Source organism: Anabas testudineus, chromosome 15 (genome assembly GCF_900324465.2).
Source record: "Anabas testudineus chromosome 15, fAnaTes1.2, whole genome shotgun sequence".
NCBI classification, from domain to species: Eukaryota; Metazoa; Chordata; class Actinopteri; order Anabantiformes; family Anabantidae; genus Anabas; species Anabas testudineus.
The window spans coordinates 1,223,449-1,246,631 of NC_046624.1; the positions used below are offsets into that span (position 1 = coordinate 1,223,449).

General features: G+C 37.9%; 1 protein-coding gene across 1 annotated transcript in view; it reads left to right on the forward strand.

Annotated features, from left to right (window-relative positions):
* Window positions 1-23,183, forward strand: part of ttc27 (tetratricopeptide repeat domain 27) — a 50,857-nt gene that overhangs the window by 9,246 nt on the left and 18,428 nt on the right. The window contains exons 3-9 of the mRNA XM_026356309.1: window positions 583-706; window positions 1,947-2,087; window positions 6,826-6,928; window positions 12,137-12,295; window positions 12,461-12,600; window positions 14,174-14,286; window positions 15,736-15,802. Coding sequence (XP_026212094.1) covers window positions 583-706; window positions 1,947-2,087; window positions 6,826-6,928; window positions 12,137-12,295; window positions 12,461-12,600; window positions 14,174-14,286; window positions 15,736-15,802 — 847 coding nt within the window. The remainder of the gene's footprint in view (window positions 1-582; window positions 707-1,946; window positions 2,088-6,825; window positions 6,929-12,136; window positions 12,296-12,460; window positions 12,601-14,173; window positions 14,287-15,735; window positions 15,803-23,183) is intronic.

The window sequence follows — 23,183 nt, forward strand, 5'->3', positions numbered from 1 at the left end:
ATCAGTCTTCAGTTCATTGCTTCTTTTATCCAGTCTTTGAATTTAGGTTGACAAACATGTCTCTGTTTTGTAATAAGGACAGACTTTGACAGAAAGGTAGTGATAGCCATATCTTTGACAGCATTAGATTAGATGGATTGCACAGAGTAAATGCTGTGGTTGAGAAAATAGCTACACATCTATAAGAGTATATGGCTGGGAGTTAGTGAAGCCAAGACCACTAATTAGTTTCCACATTGACCTGACGAGGTGTGTTTGCGTCTGGAAATAGTTAATCATAGCAGTGGTGGGTTCTCAAGAGTGTTTGTCAACTCTCTTTTTCCCACATCTATTTATTTTGCCATGAATTATTAATTTTTAATAAGGACAGCTTAACATCTTTCTTCTTCTCAGGGGAGATCTATATGTGAGGTAAATGTTGAATGCAGCATATATGACTTCTTTATTTTGTTGGTTTATCAGTTTTTAAAATCCTCTTGTTAGTGGCAGCGGACTCTCTGACTTTTCATGCTGCGCATTGCAAATTTGTAGAATGTTTAAAATCTTACAACTTCAGTGTATATGTTTGATGTTCTGCTGCAGGGAGCTGGCAGTGATGGCCCTGGCTGTCTCCTGCCTCCACATGTTTGTGCAGAGTAACTGGACTGGTCCTCCAGTCGCCATCAACATCTCAGACCTGCTGCCCCAGGCTCTGCTCTCCTCTCAGGTATGATATGTTCTCCTCAATCTCTCTTGCATTTGTGTCCGTTATCATTGTCTGACCTGCAGTGGCTTAATATTAGGTAGTTTATGAACGTTAAGCTAACATTTGAGATAAGTTTTTATGTCCAAGCACTATGAGTAAAATATGTACCATAATTATTATGATGATATTGTTATGATGATGAACCAGAATGTTATAGCAGTTCTTTGTCCATAAAGACTGTGTTGCCAAAATATGAAATGTAAAACACAATATTGCTACTAGATACATTTATGTTGTAACAACAGTGTGGTATGCATGTAAAATGTAAAATGCATTGAAAATAAGCTGAAATGTTTCTGATTGTTAAAATTTATAATCATACTTCTACGATTTTACATTTAGTTTATGTTTAGGCAGACACTTTTATCCAAAGCGACTTACAAGTGAGGTACAAAGCAAGCGAAATGTATAAGCCAAGGAGAAGAACTTTAAAGTAACGTGCTCTAGAACAGGGATCTCAAACTCTATTTACCTGGGGGCCGCGGGAAGCAGAGTCTGGGTGAGGCTGGGCCGCATCAGGTTTTCCACAAGAAAAGATTTGTTTAAAAAAAAAAAAAACCCTCTCTCTTTATTTATTATTTTATTTTATTTTTTAATACAAAATAAATAAAAAAATTAAAAATGTATAAGAAAATAAATCAGTAATAAATAAAATAATAATAATAATAATAATGAAAATAATAATAATTTGATTCTTCTAGTCGGCGACTATATGTCGTTTCTTCAGTCTTCTATATCTGCTGTATTCAGATTCAGCTGTCTGTATTAACAGTTCTTTAACCTTTAACCTCATCATATAGGTGTACTAAAATTCACAATGGCTGAATAGCTCCTTAAGTTTCAGGGTCCTGGTACTGTGCATGCTGGTTCAATGTCACAGCTTACAGGGACAGGGACAGTGACATTTATTTAGGTCATTATTGAAATCACAATTATTTTACATGATTACTTATTGACTTTAGAATATATGTTGCATTTATGGAACACTGAATAGGGTGATACATGTGATTTATTTAGGCAACAACACTGCTTATAAACACAGTAATTTCACTGCCGTGAAAACTGGAAAATAGGGTTCCCAGGCTGAAGCTTTGAGCCTTCATTAAAACTAAAGTTTCTCACCAGCTGTTCTGAAACTCAGACTGTATCAGTTTGTTGCCAGTGATGTCTTAAATCTAACTTGCATTTTGTTCACTGGCAGCGTCAGCCTCTGTTTGAGACTATCCACTCCAGCCTGCTCTTGGATGGGGAGTCAGTGTACAGCCTGGTAACCAACCCCTTCCTCCTCCTGCTGGCCAGGGTTATTCTCACCAAGTGCTCCTCCAAGATGGATAGCCTCCAGGTAGGAATGTCTTATGTTGTATTTTATTCAGAATCTTCACATCATAATAATGTAAAAGCTTCCTTTGCTTTGACAAAAACTCTTGCTTGGTTTGCTCCTTAAAGCATTAAGACAATGCAAATGAGCATCCACTGCCAGACTTTCATCCACTAGACTGCGACATCCTGTCCATATAAGTTACGTCACCACTACATGCTTGAGACTTTTAATTGCTCGATATCTTAATCCAGAATCTGCTGTTTGACAGTCCAAAACCTCTGTGTTAGGCTGAACAAATATTCTCTGTCTGATCTTTTTGAACCAGCTCATCAATTAGTCCCATACGGTTACATCTGTAAGCACCTAGATATTGAAACAATTGACAAAGATTTGGCTCTGTAGACTACCACAGTGGATCTGAAATAATTTGTCCTTAGTTCCTGCTTCCTTTTGGGGTGTTTTGCCTTCAGTTTCAGGTAATTTAGATTCAGGTCAGGTTATTGATTTGGCCAGGACAGAACATTCCATATCTGTGCCTTAAAAAAGTCTTGAGTTGAGTAAAATCAGCAACCACAACACCAACAACAACACACACACATAGTAATATTTCAATACACAATCACCAATCATAAAAAAAACAACCAATACTAACATTATTGATGATATTAACTGTAGCAACAATGTTAATGATAACAGAAATATCAGTAAGAAAAACACAATGCAAACCAACCAGTTCAAGGATGTGCAAAAATACCACATCTCCCTGCAGCACAACAGCAGCCACCAATTGAATTACATTACATTTTTTTGTATAGTGCCAAATCACAACAAAAGTCATCTCAAGGCACTTTACAGTGTAATCACTACAGTGGTGATTCATTCTTGTGACGCGTGCATACAGATGCACGAGCATGCCCCTGAATGCTGCTAGTGAATTCTGCCAAGGTGACAAGTGTGGGACATGGCCTCCATCATATACCAGGTGGTGCAAGTGGCGAGCCAGGGCCAGGATGTCAGAGGCCATCCAGAGATTACCATGCCTCGCTCCCTAGGAGAAGCAGAAGCAGCGACAGAGAGAAACCTCCGGGGCCAGAGTAGGCGAAACACTACCTCCAATGTGAGGACCAAGCCCGTATGCCCCATGGCCTAGGAGAAAACCTCGAGAGGGGCTCCTTCACACCCCAAGGGGGATGCTGGCGAAGCACAGCCCACCCCAATGGCCTAGCTCTATTGCCCCAGGCATCACCACATGGAGGATGGGACCACCAGGTGGCAAAGGAGGACATTGCCTAGGCAGCAGTAGAAGAGTGAACATGGACAGGCACACATTGTGGAACATAGGCGCCCATACACTAACACAATGGACCACACAGACATTCACCCACACACACTGTATGCACACGTACTCACACCCACACACGTACATGCCAGAGTCATCCTTCGGGAGAGCAACCCGTCGACTGGCCTGCGCTACTCCGCACAGGACCCGTGCCCCCTGTAGTAGCTGCCCCCACACAAGTGCATTAATGGAGGAGCTGTCCTCGAACAACGCTGTTGGCTGACAGCAGGTGTCTCCTACGTAACGCCTCTAGGCCATGATTGTCTACTGTGTCTAAATTTAGCTATATATTAACAAATAATATAGGCCTTAACACTTTGGAATCCAACGTGCATCACATCGTCTGTAAATACAAGAGAAGCCATTCTTGGCAACCATATATGCCCAGGTAGGTATACTTAGGTACTCTTCTCTCCTCATCATCGTGCGGCAAGTTGTTCCTTTATTTGTTTTTTCTTGTTCATAGAATATTGTTCTAGAACCACTTCCAGAACAGCACCTTTTTACATGTATACACTCCATACTAATCTTATTGACTCTTACCAATGTATTGTGGTAGAGTTATGCATGTCATTTTAAAGAGAGAGTAAATTGTCAAAAACTGTTTATCTCCTAGCCTATTGTTAGGTTCCAGTCTGTGCAGTTAGAACTAAAAGCAAATCTGTGTTTTGCATCAGTTGCAATGCAAACTGTCTTACTTTCAATTACATAATTCCATCATAGCTCCCTCCACATAATCAACCGACCACCACACTGGGCTGTTTTGTGATGTTGATCAACTTTTTTTAATGCTGATGTGAAACAGTGACTCACTATAGTGTATGAATATTGGTATACAAGTAAAAGTGATTCTGGCAGCTGCTCTCTGTCCACTGCACACAGTGGAGGGTAAATGTGGAAAAATAAAGGGAAGCTTTGCTGGTTTTGTGTGCTAAAGAATTTGTTACTTTGGCAAAAAAGGTTTTCTCCTTAGTTAATTAAGTGAAAACAGGTTTCTTCAAAGTAATGTCAAATAAAAATATGTAAGGTAAAATCAGTGTTTGCATTAATATTCAACCCCTTCATTTCAGTATTTAGTAGATGCACACTTGGCTGAATTCACAGCATGGAGTCTGTGTGTATAGGTCTCAATTAGGCTTGTACATCTGGACACTGGCCATTCTTCTTTGCCAAACTACTCAAGCTTTGTCAGGTAATGTGGGGATTGGGTGTGAACAGCTCTTTTCAAGATCATCCATAAAATTCTCTTTTGGATTGAGGTCTGGGCTTTGACTTGGCCGCTTCAGAACCTTGTTGTCCGTAAACCATTTATGTGTAGCCTTCGCTGGATTCTTCAGGTCATTGTCTTGCTGGAACACAAATCTTCTCCCAAGCTGTAGTTGTCTTGCCGTCTGATTAAGATTTTTTGAATCTGAATAAGATTTTTTTTTGCCCCATTCGTCTTACCCTCTACCTTAACAAACCGTCTAGGGCTGGCTGTCGACAAGCATCCCCACAGCATAATGCTGCCGCCACCGTGTTTCACAATGTTATGATGTGCTAGTGGTGAGTTGATGTTTTCTTCAGCAGTGGATTTCTCCTTGCCACTCTCCCATAAAAGTTTTACTGGTGAAGAACCCCAACAACAGTTGTTTTATGTACAGTCTCTCCTATCTCAGTTGCTGAAGCTTGTAACTCCCTCACAGTAGTCATATGTGTGTTAGTGGGCTCTCTCACTAGTCTCCTTCTTGAATGGTCACTCAGTTTGTCTGGACGGCCTGTTCTAGGCCAGATTTAGACATGTGCCATATTCCTTCCATTTCTTGATGATAGATTTGAATGAACTCCTGGGGATGTTCAGTGCCTTGGAGATTTTTTTTATCCATCACCTGACTTATGCTTTTCAATGACCTCTGAGTTGCTGGGAGTGTTCTTTTATCTCCATGGTGTAATGGTAGCCAGGAATACTGATTAACCAGTGACTGGACCTTCCAGACACAAGTGTCTTTATACTGCAATCACAGACACATTCACTGCACTCAGGTTATCCCCATTTCACTAACTGTGGGTCTACTAGCACCAAATATCTGAACCTCTGTTGGATTAGGTCATTTTAAAGGGGTTAAATGTTAATGCAAACACCATTTTCACCTTACATATTTTTATTTAATTGATATTACTTTGTAAAAATCAGTTTTTACTTTGACATTAATGAGGTATTTATTGACTATGATTGATTAATAATGTCAATAAAAGGATGAAAAATCCAAAGGGGTGAGCACAAGCATTTTACATGGTTCACTTCCACTCTTTGAATGTTGAACAAGAACAGGAGGGCACAGGGAGTAAGGGCGTTTTGGTGTGAGACAAGAATAGCATTTACATGCCCGAAAGATATTTTTCTTCTCCCTGCCGGTTTGCATTCTGGTGAGAAGCAAAAAGCAAAGGAGCTGGCTGTTTTTAATGCCTGGTCAGCAATTAGATCCTGGATGGTGGTGTCTTTCAAGCAGTATTTTATTATTTTTTTTTTTTGTTACTTACACTTTTAATAAGATAAATATGTTCATTATTAACACCACCAGCATAATGAAAAACTTTCTAATTAACTTGGGTATGACATTGACTGCTTATATTATGCCCCTTTTGTCCCTGAAGACACTTGAATATCTTCAGGGACTGATTTTTTTTTTATTGCTGAAAAACGTGTAGATTGTAGTGAATGGCAACTCTGAAAATGGGCTCAAACAGAGACCCAGGTTTAGTCAGCTACACCAGTCCTGAAATTAATCCAACATCCACATACTTATTGAAACTTTACATATACACACATATACTAGCCCTCTCTGTACAAAACAAAGAAATTCACAGTTTATTCAACTCCAGAGAAGATGGAAGAAGAGGATTTGTTCATAAACCAAAGGATGAGCAGTGTCATGTGCTGTGCTGCTGATTTTTTGTTTTCAGAGTGAGTCTACTGTAGCCAGAATAAAAAATGTCGGACTGCGGGTGTGTGGATGCGGTCATCTAGGGTGTTGTTTGGACCAAGCCTGAACAAGAATTGTGTCAGTGATACAATTACATTTGTCACAGGTGGACTCCAGTGGACTATATTCTGCCATGCAATTGTTGATTACAGACATTTTATTGGTTCAATTTTAAATTACCATATTCACTGCTCACTTACTCATATTACTCATATTATTGACTCACTTTTATTTTTGCTGTATAATAAAGGGATGTAAAATTTAAGGTGATCTATTTTTTTCTGTTTACAATCATTAATTGGTTTACAGTCTGGCTGCTCCTGTTTCTTTACCTCTGAAGTTTGCTGTGTCAGTGACACTGTCAGCTTAAGCTGTACAAATATGTAAATAGACATACCTTTTCCACATTCTTATTTGTATTAAATTTTATTTGCTTTCTTTTCATATTTATGTGTAGCTGCTTCCTTGGTGGACCCTACGCTACGTCAGCCTGCACCAGCAAATCCTGGAGGCTCATTCTCCACAGCTCCTGGACTTGGCTCACAGCAGCATAGACAAAGGTCTGTGAACATATGAACACTGATTTTTGTTTTGGTTATTGTGTGTGCCAGGCCCAACGGCTTAACTCATCCTAACCCATTATCAACATAATGGGTTAGTACTGTAGTGTATTAAGTTATACTACGTTATATGTAAATGCATGTTACATGTGTTTGTGTTTCACTACATGACTGGAGCTTCAGTTTATTTATTTTCCACAAGCATTAGCCTGGACTATTTAGATTTATCACAGGGAGAATTGTCTAGGCTAGTGGTAATCACAATCGCAATGTAGTAAATTGTTTTCTTGATTGCTTGCTTTTTTAATGTTTTTTAACAACCTCACTATGTTAAAATACTCAATCAGAGGAATAAGGGAACTGTTTTATTGCAGAGATATTGTAAAACAGTTTCTAATATGTTGTACTTATTAATTGATGTTGTAAACTACTAACTAATATTGTTATTTATCAGCCATCATTTGATAACTGTTGTGTTGTGACAACAAAAACAGAAAAATATGCCATGATTACAGCTATATCACAATGCAGTGTGAGCAATGGTGTAGAAGTCTTACACCACAGTTGTGGTGAGTTGTGTGCTGCCTCTGTAGGTATCTAGACACAGTTGACTGTGTAGCATCAAAATGAAGATGACCTCCTGTTGTCTCAGACTTTCCTAGTTTTAGGTCACTCATTTGAAAAATGTGTTTTCTTTGGTGCCACCTCAGGTGGTGGCTTGCTGGTGTAGCTTCCATTAGATCTGTCCTTTTTTCTCTACTTTTTGCCTTGTTTACACTCTTATTGCTAACCAGAATGGGCAGTGCATTGAATAGTTTTTTTCTGTTATTCTGAGTTTTTCTAACTTTTGTTGTACCGGGAATGGCAAAAGATGAGGTTGTATTACAGTATTTACCAGCATGATGAGCTGATAGTGTTCTCCAGGCCAAGGCTAAGAACGGGACCCCATATCCCTGTGGAGCTGAGACGGGGCTGGACACAAACAGAGTGTTGGAGAAGGTTTAGACCTTTTTTTCCAACTGTCATTATGGGAAATGTGAGGTCCCTGACAAATAAGATGGACAAGTTTGAAGTGCCAACTATGACCCAGCAGGGCTGAGTGCAGTATTATGTGCTTTACTGAAACATGGCTGCAGAAACATATCTAAACACATCATAGGCGACAAACTCCTGACATGGACACCAGCTGACAGAAACTGCAGGCAAAGCCGTAAGGCTGGAAATGCTGTTTTAACCTGACTAGTTATATGTACATGTCACCAAAAGCTAACGGAACAGGTTTGAGAGATACAATCCCAGTGGGGGTGTAACAGGTGGTATTATTAAGCGGTCTCAGGAAGCTATTGAGTCTCTGCAGGTCTGCTTTGAAACAACTGAATGGGAAGATTTCTGGAAACAGGATGGAGATTACATCTACTCCATGACAGACACTATCACAGAGTACATAAACCTTTGTTTGGGTAATTTTATAATATAATAATATATTATGTAATGTACTGAATTGGATTACATTGAACTGGAAGTTCTTGGGAAACTGGTACTGACCCATTTAAGGCCTCAGGTGGAAACATCTTAAGACCCACTCTAGTTTTCCTATTGTCCCCAGGTTGGAGTAGATACTGCCATCATACATATCTGCTGCAGAGAGCCCTCTCACACTGCCAAGGCAGCAGACTTTGTGGGAACAATCCCAAGTTGATTCTTGGGACTTTTGTCTTGTAGATATTGAGTTGAAGATGTCTTTCTTTCATCTAAGCAGAGATGTGTGATTAGATGTGTTGAGTAATGTGGGGGATAGGACTGGGAAAGTTGCATGTCATGTGCATAGTATTGTTATGAAAAGCTGTGTGAGTGGATGATGGAGCCTAGAGATGTGGTTTAGATTGAGAAAAGAAGTGTGTCAGCTGAGAGCTGTATCAGAGATGCTCGGTTCGGAAAGCACAGAGGAGGATCTGGTGATTTATGCTGTCAAAGGCTGTAAACAGCCCTAAGGAGCCTAGTGCCGTGTGAGGCACAGTATCCTTGGTTTGTAGGCTTCTTTTTGTATTCCTAGAGGAGATTTATTAAAATTTATGTCAAAGTTAAAATTAACTAGAGAGAAAGATACCATGAGATTTAATATGCTGAATATTTATAGAGAGATGTGGGTACACTTTCCCTGTGGTGTTTATCAAACTGTGGCATTGGACTACAATACATTAAAATAATACTACTAATCCAGAAGTTATAGAAGCTATTGTTTATTTTAAATAGAATAACAGTGGTTAATTAATTGTTTTAAAGAACATTTTGCGCTTGAGTGTGTAAATGTAATTACCTTGCAAACCGGTATGTTTTTCATTTCAAGCAGCAGGTCTGTTATCAGTGGACATTAAAGATGCTTGTGTTATTATTGTTGTTTTTTTCTCATCTTTGGAATTCTGCTTATTGGAGTTTATTGATTATGGAAAAGAGGGTCTGTTGTGTGATGATTAACAGGGTGTTAAAGGGGAGCACTATGGGTATAGTTAAAAACAGCCTGATCCATATTCCAGAGAAGTGATGTAAGGGGAGCGGGATGTTGTGAAAAGCAAAGAACATAGGTTTTCCCTCTGCCATATAGCTCTGGTGTTATACGTTTTGCCTTGTCTTAGTTTTGTTTGGGACTGACTCTTATATAAGACTACTCATTATAGACATTGCTCAAAAAATAAAAACGTTTGGTAGACCAAGGGTTGAATTCAAGAAAGAAAGAAATGTAAGAAATTTAATTGCAGCAATTTAAAATGGTACTCAGTAGATTGTATGGCCCCCACATGCTTGTATACATGCCTTACGATATTGGGGCATGATTTTAATGAGATGATGGACGGTGTTCTGGGGTATCTCCTCCCAGATTTGGATCAGGGCATCACTGACTGGCGACTAGTGAGCCAGACCAAACCAGGGGCCAGTCAATGGTATCAATTCCTTTATCCTCCAGGAACTGCCTACATGAAGCTTGGCATGGTTGTGCACCAGGGGGAACCCAGGGGCTGCTCCACCAGCGTATAGTCTGGCAATGGTTCAAGGATTTTAACACTCAGGGTGCTGTTGTTTAGCTTAAAGGGGCCTCTGTGTCCCTCCATGGATATGCCTTCCCAGAGCATCTCTGACCCTCCATCAAATTGGTTATCCTGAATGGCTTCTCCAAACCCTTTCATGTCCGTCACATGTCGTCAGGGTGAACCTGCTCTCCTCTGTGAAAAGCACAAGGGGATCTGTCAATTCTGGTGTTCTATGGCAATTGCCGGTTGAGCGCCACAGAGGGCTGTGTATCATCTGTAGAGTCCAGGTATCATCAGTATCATGCTACCAGAAGTAACACTGACCATAGCCAAATGCAAAACTAGTGAAAAAACAGTCAGAAAGATGAGGAGAGAAATAATGTCAGGGGCCTCCACCTGTAAAACCATTCCTGTTTGGGTGGTTGTTTTATTGTCACCAAAGCACCTGAAACTTATGCACAACCCCCTCTGCTACTTAACTGACCAGATCAATATCCCAAGAGTTTAACTGACTTGATGATATAATCTGAATAAAAAGTGTTCCCTTTTTTTGAGCAGTAAAAATTGTATTTTTTTTTTATTGTCACAGCAGTGTAAAAATAGAAAGTCTTTTTAACCAACAACATTCAAATATTCACAATGCATAAATGTTATAATTTGCAAAATATTTAAAACTAATATGCCTTTTCAAAAATCTTTACTGCTTTAGAATTTCATACCAGCAACATATTTCAAAAAACATTGGGACAGGGGAAACAAAAGAAAAGTTGTGTAATGCAAAGAAGGAAATGAATAAGGGTGGAAAAACATGGTGGAGATCTCACAACTAATAAACAAAACAAAGACTCTTAAGAATGGATTTTGCATGTGTCTGTGTTCTGTTGAAGGCTTTGAAAGATGCCGTTTGTCCACTAATATCTAGGTAGAAAAAATAAAAAAACACAGCAAATATAAAACTAAAATAGTTTACTAGTTTAGCTGCTTTACATAATGCTTCATGTTGTAATCTACGTATGGAACATGGAAAACACTGTTTATTCTTTTTTCATATTGTTAAAAACTCTAATAAATAGATCTGGAAGTTTAGTCATGGCAACTGGACTTCCTTCTTGTTAGGTTGAAATGTTTCGCTACTTATTCAAGTAGCTTCTTCAGTCTTTTAGTTTTAGTCTAATAAATAGATCTGATTGTGAATTACACACCTGATGTCTGCTTTTTTTTTTCCTCCTTCCACTCAGCTGAGAATAACCTTTCAGGGCCTTCATCAAGGCTGAATTAATAATGAGGAGCCACAGACAAGGATATGAGAGACAGAGCTTTCATTATCCCTGGCCATCACCTTCATGCTCCCTTTGTCTTTTTAATTTGTCACCTGAAGGCTTTAGTTCTTTGGGCTGCAACTGTGAAGAGTGCACCCTTACTCAGTTCACACTGTTCTTATAAAATGTCCATGTTCACCACAGAACTGTACCGTGTTTATATTTCAAGCTGCTTGATTTATAGGTTTGAATGTAACTGTGCAGGAGGTTTTTACAGTCTGATTGTATTCATCATCTCTCCTCTCATTTGTTGTCACTTGTTTTAGATGTGCTTTCTCTAGACTAAACCAGACTTGTGCAACAACAGGACCAGCTGTCAGTTTGAGATAGATTCTACTGTATGTGTTCAAGCTGCATGAACAAGTTTGTTTATGCAAGTGTTTTAAGCACTCTATACAAATGTCTAGGTTGCTGATAAATACCCTGTTCACAAGCAAGGTGGTGGTTCATGATATGTGATTATTTGCTGCGTGTTCCGCTCTGTTTGTGGGCAAGTTTAATTCAAAAGAGTGTTAATAAGAGACATAAGATTGGGAGGTCTTGTCCAACTGTTTAACTGCTGACGTGGCTGTGCTGAATTATGACAGTAAAATAATTAATTCTCTCTGGAAATTGGTATGCTACGATAACAATGATAGTCTGTAAGCAAAGTTAGTTTGTATCTAGTTAATAATTTTAAGTTTGTTAAATTCCACTTTTATCTGTACCTGAAAATTTTAACTATGAGGAAAAAGGTGATTTTCAGTTGTGCCATTTAGGAACAAATCTGTTTGTATGATAGATTTTGTTTTTGTCTGAACACGACAACCCAAACAAATTTATCTTCGAAATAATGTTTTGGAATTCTCTGTCCTCTTTTACAGTGCTAAAATGCCAGACTGTGCTGTTGGAACATAGAAACCTGGCTATCCAGTTCCACCTGGAGTGTGCCTACACTAGCCTAACATACTATGAGTACCAGCCAGCAAAGCAACACATCAAGAAGGCACAGGAGCTCTCACAGCTAAATATCAACATGACCGGTATGTAAACGACATACTGTACAGTAACAGGAACACAGGAGTGTAGTTTTTTAAGTGACAGATAAATAGAATCTAAGGCATGGCTGTCGCATCTGTGAGACCCTATTTGATAAAAATGTAGTGATCAAATTGAAGGTAACAACTGGTTTTATTTTGCCAATCAAGGTGCCCTTGGCAAACGGACCCGTTTCCAGCAGAAATACTTGGCTCAGCTGATCCTTGAGGTAAAGAGAGAGCAGTGTCAGCGTGACCAGATAAAAGATGAGCCTAGTCCTCTCCCCACTCCACAGGCCTTTCTACCTAAGGTATGACTTTTTTTTTTTTTTACTTAAAAAAGTCTCTAAATTCATTGTTTTGATATTGATATTACCCAGATATGTTTTTCTATGATGTATAATCAATTCCTCAAACTTCAAGCATGATTAAAAGACATCAAGGCCTGGATGTCCTTTAATTTCCTTCTCCTAAATTAAGACAAGACAGAGGTTATTTTGTTTGGTCTTAAAATCTCAGAGACACTATGTCTAATCACATCCTTACCCTAAATGACTTATTATTGGCCTCAAGTAAATCTCGGAGAGACCTTTGACCAGGATATCTCCTTTACTTCATACATAAAAGAAATCTCTAGAACCGCCTTCTTCCACCTGAGAAACATTGCTAAACCTGTCCCAAAGTTATGCTGAAAAACTAGTCCATGCATTTGTTACTTCCAGACTGGACAATTATAATTTACTACTGATAGGATGTCCAATTAACTGCTTAAAAAGCATCTAGTTAATCCAAAATGAGTTCTGACTGGAATTAGCCAGAGAGATCAGATTTCTCATATGTTAGCTAGAATTTAAAAATTTTCTCCTCACATATGAAGCACTTAATAATCAAGCTCTGACTTACCTTAAAGACCTAATAGTTCCATATTTTCATATTTCATATTTTCAGCAGAACTCTCCATTCTCAAAAGGCAGGTTTACTTGTGGTTCCTAGAGTTCCCAAATGTAGAATTGCTGCTCGTTGTTCTGCTGGAAGTTTCTTCCTCTAAAGGGAGTTTTTCCTCTCCAGTGTTGCCCAAAGCTTGCTTAAATGGGATTGTTGGGTTTTCTATATATTTTTTATACAATTATACTAATAATACTACTGTAAGGTCTTAAACTTTACACTGTAAAGTGCCTTAAGATGACTTCTATTGTGATTTGGCGCTATACAAATAAAACTGAATTGAATTTAATTGATATTTTACCATAAAAGTTTATTTATTTAATTTATTTTAAAACATAATCCGCTCTGTAACAGTAGAGGGAACTGTGACTCATAGCCTGCGTGTTAGTGCTAAAGAACTTTGACTCTAATAAACTCTAAGAAAGACTTTGGTTCTAATCTGTGTAGTTCTTGGATATCTCACAAACCTTTGCTGGAGTGTATCCATTAGGCTTGCAGCCTTGTGGTTGTGGCTTAGCTTCACTTACTTATGCTGTGCTCAGACCACTAATGGCCTTATTACTGGAGTAGGGGGAACAAATAGGATTAACATTAACCAGTTCACTGACTCCATATCTAGAAGGTATAGAAGGGAAACAGAGAAAAATAAACAAGGAACTCTTCGCTGGCCCATCGCAACCACTGCCAAAAGGATAATTAGGCCCTGTCTGTGACCAACTTGTCTGACTGCACTTAGAGCTCTTGTGTTACTCTAATGAAAGCAAGTTCAAGCCAGTGTGCAGTTTCATACATGATGAATTCTGTCTCAAAATTATTATTATTTTTTATTTTTTTTATATTGTTGTACTTACTTTGAGAAAGCATGTTGATTCACTTGGCAGAACTGCTGTTTTTGGCTTCAGTGGTTGATGGTTGCCGTCTGCTTTTCCATGCTTGCAGGACTACAGTCTGAGTGACGACACAGTGCTAGATACAATCAACTTAGCAGAGCCAAATCAATACGAACTGCCTGATCTCAGTGCAGAGGAGCAGGCCGTTATCCTGGGTGTCTGGTAAGTCTGCTGTCTGTGTAGTCAGTTTGCAGTTTTCTGCTACATTACGTTTCAAAGGCAGTTGTTATGTATATCACGCTAATGACTGACCTGAAGTGAAACCTTAGATGGTGTTACAGAAACCGGTGGATTATATAGGTTTATTTTTTTTAGGTTTACCTGTGAGATGTCTAGAGAAATTGCTTCCAAAGCCTAAATGCTGAAATACTTTCCCACCATACGTCAGTTTAGAGTTACTAAACCACTCAGTTCAAGTCACTTCATCTATTGTGTCACTCTAAATTTTCCAGCATCTTAGGAAAGTGGGTGCTTAATTTTATCAACCAAATGACCTGTTTACACGGTCACATCACATATCTGTTCACTGGCTAATTATTTAAAAACCATTAGTAACTACTTACACAGTTGGTCTGATTTAGTTTTCTCTTTAGAGTAGCAACCATAGATGAGTAACTTTAAGCACAGCATGTTATTTGAGAGGAAGTGAAGCGGTTTTGCACAATACTGTGTTTACAGGTTTTTCCAAGTACTGAACTACTTTTTTATATGAAAAAAGTTGTAGTCAGCCTAAGAAATTTTTTGTTAATAAATATTCCTACTGTTTAATTTCAGTCAGTGCTGGCGTTAGCTCATTTCAAAGTTTGTGGTTGCCCTTGGTTATATAATTAGCATGAATAATGAAAAACATGGTGTAAAGTCAGCATCTGTGAGGATACATCTTTGGTATTTCCAAAATGATTCAATTACAGAATGGTTATAATCCAGAAAGCTGAAAGAAAATCTTGGTTTTCAGATCCAGAAACAGAAATAATTCAGTCAGTCACAATGGTAATTTACTAACCTGCTCGCTGGCAGGTTTTCTACAAACTTCAACTTTGGAATTGGAATCTCCCATCCAGATTGGACAAAGTAATTCAGCAGTGCCAACAATCTGAATAGTAAGAGGTCTTCACTATTAAAACTCACATCAGCTTTAGCTTTTAAAACACAGATGACCTACACTCTATACTGTCCCTGAATGTCCCACAACATGGATGACTTATAGTCTGTACTGTACCTCAACGCAGCACAGAGGAAGAACAGAGCTTATTTGGTTTGGTCCTAAAAATCTGAGAGACACTATGTCTAATCACATCTTTACCCTAAATGACTTAGTATTGGCCTCAAGTAATACTGTGGGGAATCTTTGACCAGAATATCTGCTTTACATCATACATAAAAGAAAATGTATTTATTTATTTATTTTATTTATAAAATGCTTTTATGTTAATGCCACACTTTTGCCAAACCCCTTGAATTATAACCGAAAATCTTGACTTCGCTAAAACATCGAATGTTTCAAATTCAATGTAGTGCTGTACAGAGGACAAATGCCTAAAACATATCATCATTTCATTATTTATCGATCTAACCATATATACTGTCTTGACCAAGAGTGTTTTCTTTCAGCAATGACTTCCAGAAGAATAACCCGGTCCACAAATTGACTGAAGAGGAACTACTAGCTTTCACATCTGTAAGTCATTGTTTACTTTTTTAAATGATCAGCTTTTAAAATGTTGTGCTCCTTAATTGTTAAATGTTACTTATTCTGACCTAGCATAGGAAGATTTTGTGTTTTGTTTTGTTTTTTTTAAAGACATGAGGCCTGAATTGTTAAATTGTCAACAGGTTACCTCCTGAAAGAAGAAGTTTTACTCTCACTCATAAAGAATTGATTTTAACATGTTCCAAGGTTATTAGGTAAAAAAAAAAAAAAAAAAAAAAACTTTTAATAATAACTTTTAATGCCAGATGTAGTGTTGTAGGTTCTTTCCAAATAGTTAAACTCATTAGGAGGCCAAACACAAAGAGTCACAGTATTTATCTAGAAACGCATGTGGTGGTTTCTGTGTTATATCTTCAAATAACTTAAAGCAAATACAAAAACAATAATCAATGATACTCAATAATGATTATTGTAATCAATAATGATTACAATAATCAATAAGGAGCCAGGTTTTATATTCTGCAATGCTAACATTGTTTAACCATTGGTTCCATTTCTGGGGAGCTGTCATATCATCCATTTTTGTGAGAGTGGGCGGTCTACATCATGTGCAAGGCATCTTCCATACATGCTTACCAATATACCAAAGAGGCATGCTTTGCCCTCTGGGCAAGCCTTTATTACGTAGATATAGCCATTGCTTATACAAAGGGTTTACCTAGTTATTACTTTAGTACCTTGAAAATACTTGATTAATTCTTCATTATTAGGATAATAACCCTGTTACATTGTTATTACTAAGATATTATGCTCATTACCTAGATATTACCCTGTTTTTACCTTGTTATTACTGAGCTGTAAAATGCTAGCCAAGTCATGTTTTGTGCATGTAATTTAAACATCTAATGATTACTTAGAGCAGAGACAGGAGTGAAATAGTCTCTTTTTATCTTCAGTGTGTGACACAGCCTGATACCAGTAGACAGCAAGTATCTATTTATAGATCCCTGTTAAGGTACATAATTTCGACTGGCTACACCTTGCAGCCAGTTATCTCTCATCTCTGGTGAGGTAATCTATGTGAAGGGTCTTTCTTTCAGTCTGGCCCTCTTGTAGACAGAATTTCTAGGTCTATTACAGGGCAGGTGGTATGCTGACTTTCCTGAGTCACTAAAACTGAAACTCTGGGAGGGTAGCATAGATTGTCACTGTTGTTGTGACTGCAGATCCTAAAGCAGCTGTGATTTACTGTGCATTCCTTTGAAACCTTTTAATGCCCATTGAACATTTTTAAACCTTATGCAGCCATTGCAGACTTGCAACATTCAGGGAATACTGAACACAGTTACTGAGCAGAGGTGCAAATACAAGATTGATATCTTGATTTTAAAGATTAATATTGGATTTGTCAAATAAAATCATAATTAGAAATTATTTTTTTAAAACTTAATAAAAACTCACCAAACTAGGTAGATGGGGTATCAGCAGGTAACAACATTGATCATTCAGTTTATTGAGTGTGGTACACACCATGAATAGCACAGTGACCACTTTTCACCCTTTAAATAGACAGACTGACTGATTACAAGTGTGAAGAAACCTGTGATGCTAATTACAGGACACGCGTTAGTTTAACATGTCCCTGTGGTCAAATTATTTGACATCTTTAGTAGGGGTACCATAATTTGTTTCCAGGCCAGTTTCATTAGTTTGTTTTCTAAGAAACCTCTTTTGGACCACAACTTAAAAGCTATATCTGATTTTCATGAGTTAATTTTTAATAAAGTTTTAACCAACAATTTTGTCCACGTCTGAATGCCTTAACTTGGTTCATTTAGATTTATTAATTCATTGAACAGTCAGAAGTTAGGTAGTTGTTTGCACATAGAAATCTAACTTCATGTGAAAGTAGATGTGACTATAGGTCTGATTCATTTAAAGCTAGATTTTGATCTGTTTTGCAATCATCCGTCTGGTAGTTTACTTGTAGTTTACTTACAGACCCCCAAAAATGTTTAGTTAATTTGAAGAAATAACGCTTCAAAATGAGTAAAAGACCTATGGAACTGCAGATAACATAATGAACTGGCTTATGTTTGAGCCAAAATGTGTACAAAGCCATACCAATAAACTGCGCCCAGTGGCTTTAAATCATGTAATTTACTGAAGTAGGGACTGAAATCAACACCAACCTTTAAAATGGTTCACAAAGCTTACACTGGTGTGAAAATAAACAGCCATGATCTAATATATGTATGTATAAAAGACACATAACAAGTTTCCACCATGACTCTCTCTCATTTGTCATATTTTGTCAATGTGTGAAATCTAAGGAAATCATTCAACTCATAATTTTAAGTCCGACCAAGTTCAGTTTATAAGTTCTGTTAATAAAAATGCTAAATTTTGAGTTGAATTAACTTGAAAATATTAAACTAGAATATTTATGATAAGTTAATTAAAACATAATTGCCGATTCTACAAATTCTTGAATAAGAATTTACAATGTGTTACCCTGAAAGTGAAGTCACGTCATTGTTCTGATCCACAATTATTCCTTGTACCACATTAGAGAGCAGGGCTGTACACATTTTGTCTCAGCTGTGTTTTCCCATTACTGTAACATGAAAATCTGAGATGGAAATTGCTCAACAGTTTATGACAAGCCAGACTCCTTTGCTCATCAGCTCTGAGGTTGTTTTGATGCCACTTGTAGTCCAACAGAGTGATAGAGGAGACACAGGATAGAGCACTTGGCTGTTAGTGATTTTCTTCTGGAAGAGTTGTGAGACATAGGACCATCCAGACTGATGAGAACACTTGGCAGAATAGGAAGAAAAAAAAAAAAAGTGATTCTTGTGTAACTAATACAGGGGGCTTGTACTGCCTTCTGCCAAACACTTCTTCAGCCTATAAAAATGAATAAAGGTGTCTCTAAAAACATAATAACAGTCCTGGATGCATAGTGTGATCTATACGCCAGGCATAATTTTCTCTTGCCCATTAAGTATTATAATCCACCATTGAAAACAAAATTGAATGATCTTTCTTCATAATGTGGCAAAATTATGTCATTCAAATATGTTGATTGGACGTAAATACATTATCATAATAAAAGGTTGCTGTGGCTGCATTAAATGATATTTGATAGTGTAGGTAGTGTACACCATAGAGTCGAGATTACTGAGTCACAGGCTACACTGATTGTCATGCCTATGTTGTTGTTGTTGAAAGGTGTTAATTGCAGGCATGCAGTGTGTGTGTGTGTTTCACTCTTTGAACACACATTTAACATTTAATACTGTAAAGGCAGGGACACAGACTCAGTTTTCACACGCAGACTACAAAACATAGATTGTTTTTACCAACGAATATATTTGAATTTTTTTACAATCAGGGATTTACAATAAATTACAATCACCTTTAAATGATACCTCATTAAAGTTAACTCAACTTAACTTTAATTATCCCATATATATTTTCTATAAAGTACACTGTAGGCACTTGCTTAGCATTAAGCCAATAACTACCCTGCCAAACTCATAGCACTAGCTGCCAGGCTCACAGAAAGCCTAATGTGTCATTCAGATGCTAATGTCTGCCTTTTCACTAGTTTATTTTTGTTTGCCACTCTGCCACTTGTTTCATTTATCTATTTTTTTTTAATATCATTATGCAGCACATGAAAGTAAATATAACTGCAACTACTAGTGTGCAGTATTTGTAGCATGTTGATCATTTGTGTGATTTTTATTTAAAAGCACTGTCACTGTTTTTTTGACCCTGATGACCTTTGTTGTTTTGCCAGGGTCATTATCTTGCTGCATGATGAACAATATCCCAATCAGTTTGGTTGCATCTTCCTTTAAATTGGCAGATATAAGGTTCACATAGACTTCTTGGTCCTTGCTGAGGCCATCGTGTGATACATCATCAATAAAGATTATTGAGCCTGTCCCAGAAGAGGTCATGCAGCCCAAGCTGTGACATTACCTGCATTGTGTTTGACAAATGAGCTTGTATGTTTGTGATCATGAGCAGATTATTTTCTTTTCCTAACCTTAGCCTCTCCATGTCTTTGGTAATGGTTCATCTTGGCTCGTCAGTCTATAAAACTTTGTCCCAGAATTTGTGAAGCTCATTTTTCTACTTTTTCCTGTTTCCTGAAGATTCCTGTTCTTTTTGCTAATTTACACCTCCTAGTGTTGTCTGTACTTTTGCTCATCAGCAGTTCTTGCTGTTCACTGCAATCTCTAAACATGCCTCTAATAGAGATCCATAAAAAAGACACAAAGACAGGAGAGTAGAACTGGCGTAAGAGCTCCTGTTGTATTTAACTTCCATAACTACTGCACAAAGTAAATCCTTTGCTGGACTGTTTTGAGGATGGAGTTCTCAACTCTTGGGAAATGATGGAACACAGGAACTTTAAGGTTAACACTAGACTACTGGAGATCGTGAAGAGAGGAAGTGTCATCTCCACAGTCTTCAGGTTGTTTTGACCACACCAGAGCGCCAGCTTTTTAACCTGTGTATGCAGACTCTCAGATGTGGCTGACAATGGTTAGGTCATCTGCAGACTGAAGGAGCTTGACAGTCAGCTTTCTGGATGTCCTGTAGGACCAGAGGGAGAACATCACCTGCAGTGCTCTGGAGATGATAACATTTACATTTAGTTAATTAGTAAGCATAAGGAGGTTATGCCCAAGGACCCCTACTGGGGGTAGGCCACAATCAGGATGCAAACCCCAGTCGCCCACTACACTATCCAGCCATCATACAGTTGATCATTTGCTGACAGATGGAGAGGGACAGAGTTAAGGCAATAACTTTAATTGGTTCAAAAATACATTTATTAGAAAGTGAACCTATGCACATCAGAGTCATGAAAGCTACCTACAATGAATGAAACAACCTTTACTGAGAAATATAATGAGTACTTAGATTTTGAAATTTGGCTCATTTCCTATCTGCTAACATGGACATTTTTGCTTTATATTGTAATTGTTTTGCACCTTTTCCACCTTAATAGCTTGCCTTTGTTTACATAGACAAATAGATGGACATTGAATCTCCATAACTCCACAATTTTTATAATACATCATGTTTTCTCTTGTCAGCATTTTTTTTTCTTTCTTTGGTCCCATGATTACTATTTTATATTATTTGGTACACATTTGTCACATAATCAGTGTAATAAATGAATGTAACAAAAGGCTGTGTCTGAATTTACAAGAATTTTCAATTAAATGAAATGTCCTATTTACTACATAGTGCACTACAGAACATGTCCACATGGGCAAAATGTTCACACTGATTTAATTATACACAGGTTGCAGTTGAGCTGAACCCAGTACAACTGTCACATTGTGTTTTGAAATATTCCTTACCTAACTTACATTATACCTTAATCTGTTTTCTCTAACCTAGATTTTGATCAGCAAGTCCAACATGTATGTGTAGTAATATTTAGTTAATGGTACAGTACAAATGAAAAACAGATTTGTTAGGCTCATTTTGACATGTGGAACTAGGCCCATTTTGTGCTGATCACCTTCTCAAATACTAAACTGTGGTTATCAATCATCCCTTGAGCTGTGAGTTCAGTCTCAACAATGAGCTGGCAGCCTATGTTCAAGGCAGTTGTGGGCAGCTGTTGGCTCTGTGAGCAGGCATCTTCCCAGCCTACATGTAGATCCAGGAATCTGCAGGCTGGTTAGATGGTTGTCACATGTCTGGCAGTCTTCATCGATACACAACTTCTGTTGCCTTTATTGAGGACTATCTGGAGTTGGTTCATGCTGCAGGTTGCAGGCATTTTCAACAGATTATTGTCCACAAAGATATGTGCAAAAATAATTCCAGTTGTGTCGACTTAGTGAAAATCGGATCCCAACAAAGTTTTGCATTCTCTCCACATTTTGTTGTAAAGAACATGTTAATAGAGTTGGGTGGAGTGAAAAGAGGTTAGTCATTAAAGATTGTTGGTTTTTAAAGTCTGCAAACATGTGTTCTGTTTAAAAATAGGAACTCAGAACTGCAGATGTGTATCATAGGAGACTACTAATGAGTCAGTGTCGTGGCAATGCACAAGTCCACAGCCACACAAACAGTACTTTTCTCCCTATGAAACTGAGCCAACCATTGAACAGCAACTTTTTTGGCATCATGGAACAAGCTTGAACAAGCTGAAATTTTTGGCACCAAAATTTGGTTTTATAGTTATAAATAATTACCTGGCTTAACAGAGATGTGGTTTTGGTTACTTGAAGCTGGGCAGTATGTATGTGCATAATACTAAAATGAAAAAGTATTTGAAAATGATCTGATCTGATCTGATCTTTATCTAAGTCAAGAGTATTAAAAAACATGAATATGCCTAAAATAATAACACAAAAAATTCAGATCTTTTATGTCTTTATTGAGACCAACTATAAAAACTTCATAGTTAGTTAGATGTCTCATGTGTATGGCTCTATTCAAGGTGTTCCATAGCATCTCTGTTAGTTTGAGGTCTGGGCTCTGACTTGGCCACTTCAAAAGGCGCATTTTGAAATCATTCTGTTGTGGACTTGCTCTGGTGTTTTGGGCCATCCTTCAGCATCACCCAACTTCTACAGAGTTTCAGCTGACGTACAGACATTCTCACATTATCCCGAAGACTCTTTTGATACACTTGGGAATTCATCTTCCCCTCAATCACTGCAAGCTGGCCAGTTCCCTGATGCAGCAAAGCAGGCCCAATCATAATGTTTCCTCCACCATACTTCACATTCAGGATGTCTTCATGATGATATGTAGTACACTTTTATGTTAGATGTAGAGTTGTGGGTTCTTTCCACAATCTTTCAATCTTAGTTTTGTCTGTCCACAAAACATTTTGTCAATACCATGTGGCAAACTTCAGGCGTGCAGCAGTGTTCTTTTTAATAAGCAGCAGTGTCCTTTGTGGTGTCCTGCCATAGCTTTTTCAGTGTTTTACCTACTGTATACACATAAACACAGATTTGAGCCAGTTCCAATGATGCCTTCAAATCTCTGTCACTTTACCTCATTAATGATGTTTGTTGTGCCCTTGGGTTCTTTTTGACTCGCTGCCCATTGGTAGTGTAGCCACAGTCCCAAAATGTCTCCATTTGTAGATTGTGTGCCCAACTGTAAACTGGTGAACAGTTTTGCCATCACTTTGTAACCCTTTCCAGCTTTATGTAAATCATCTATTCTTGATAGATCCTCTGAAACCTTTTTTTGGTGAGGTATGACTCATAAGCATATTGGTTTTGTGTAAAGCAAAGTCAAAGTTAGTGGTTTTTGTCAGTGAAGGGTAGCTCTAGTCCACACCCTCAAAATAATCTTCTTCCAGGTATGCCAATGCCTGATTCCAAGGGTTCACATACTTAGATGAAGA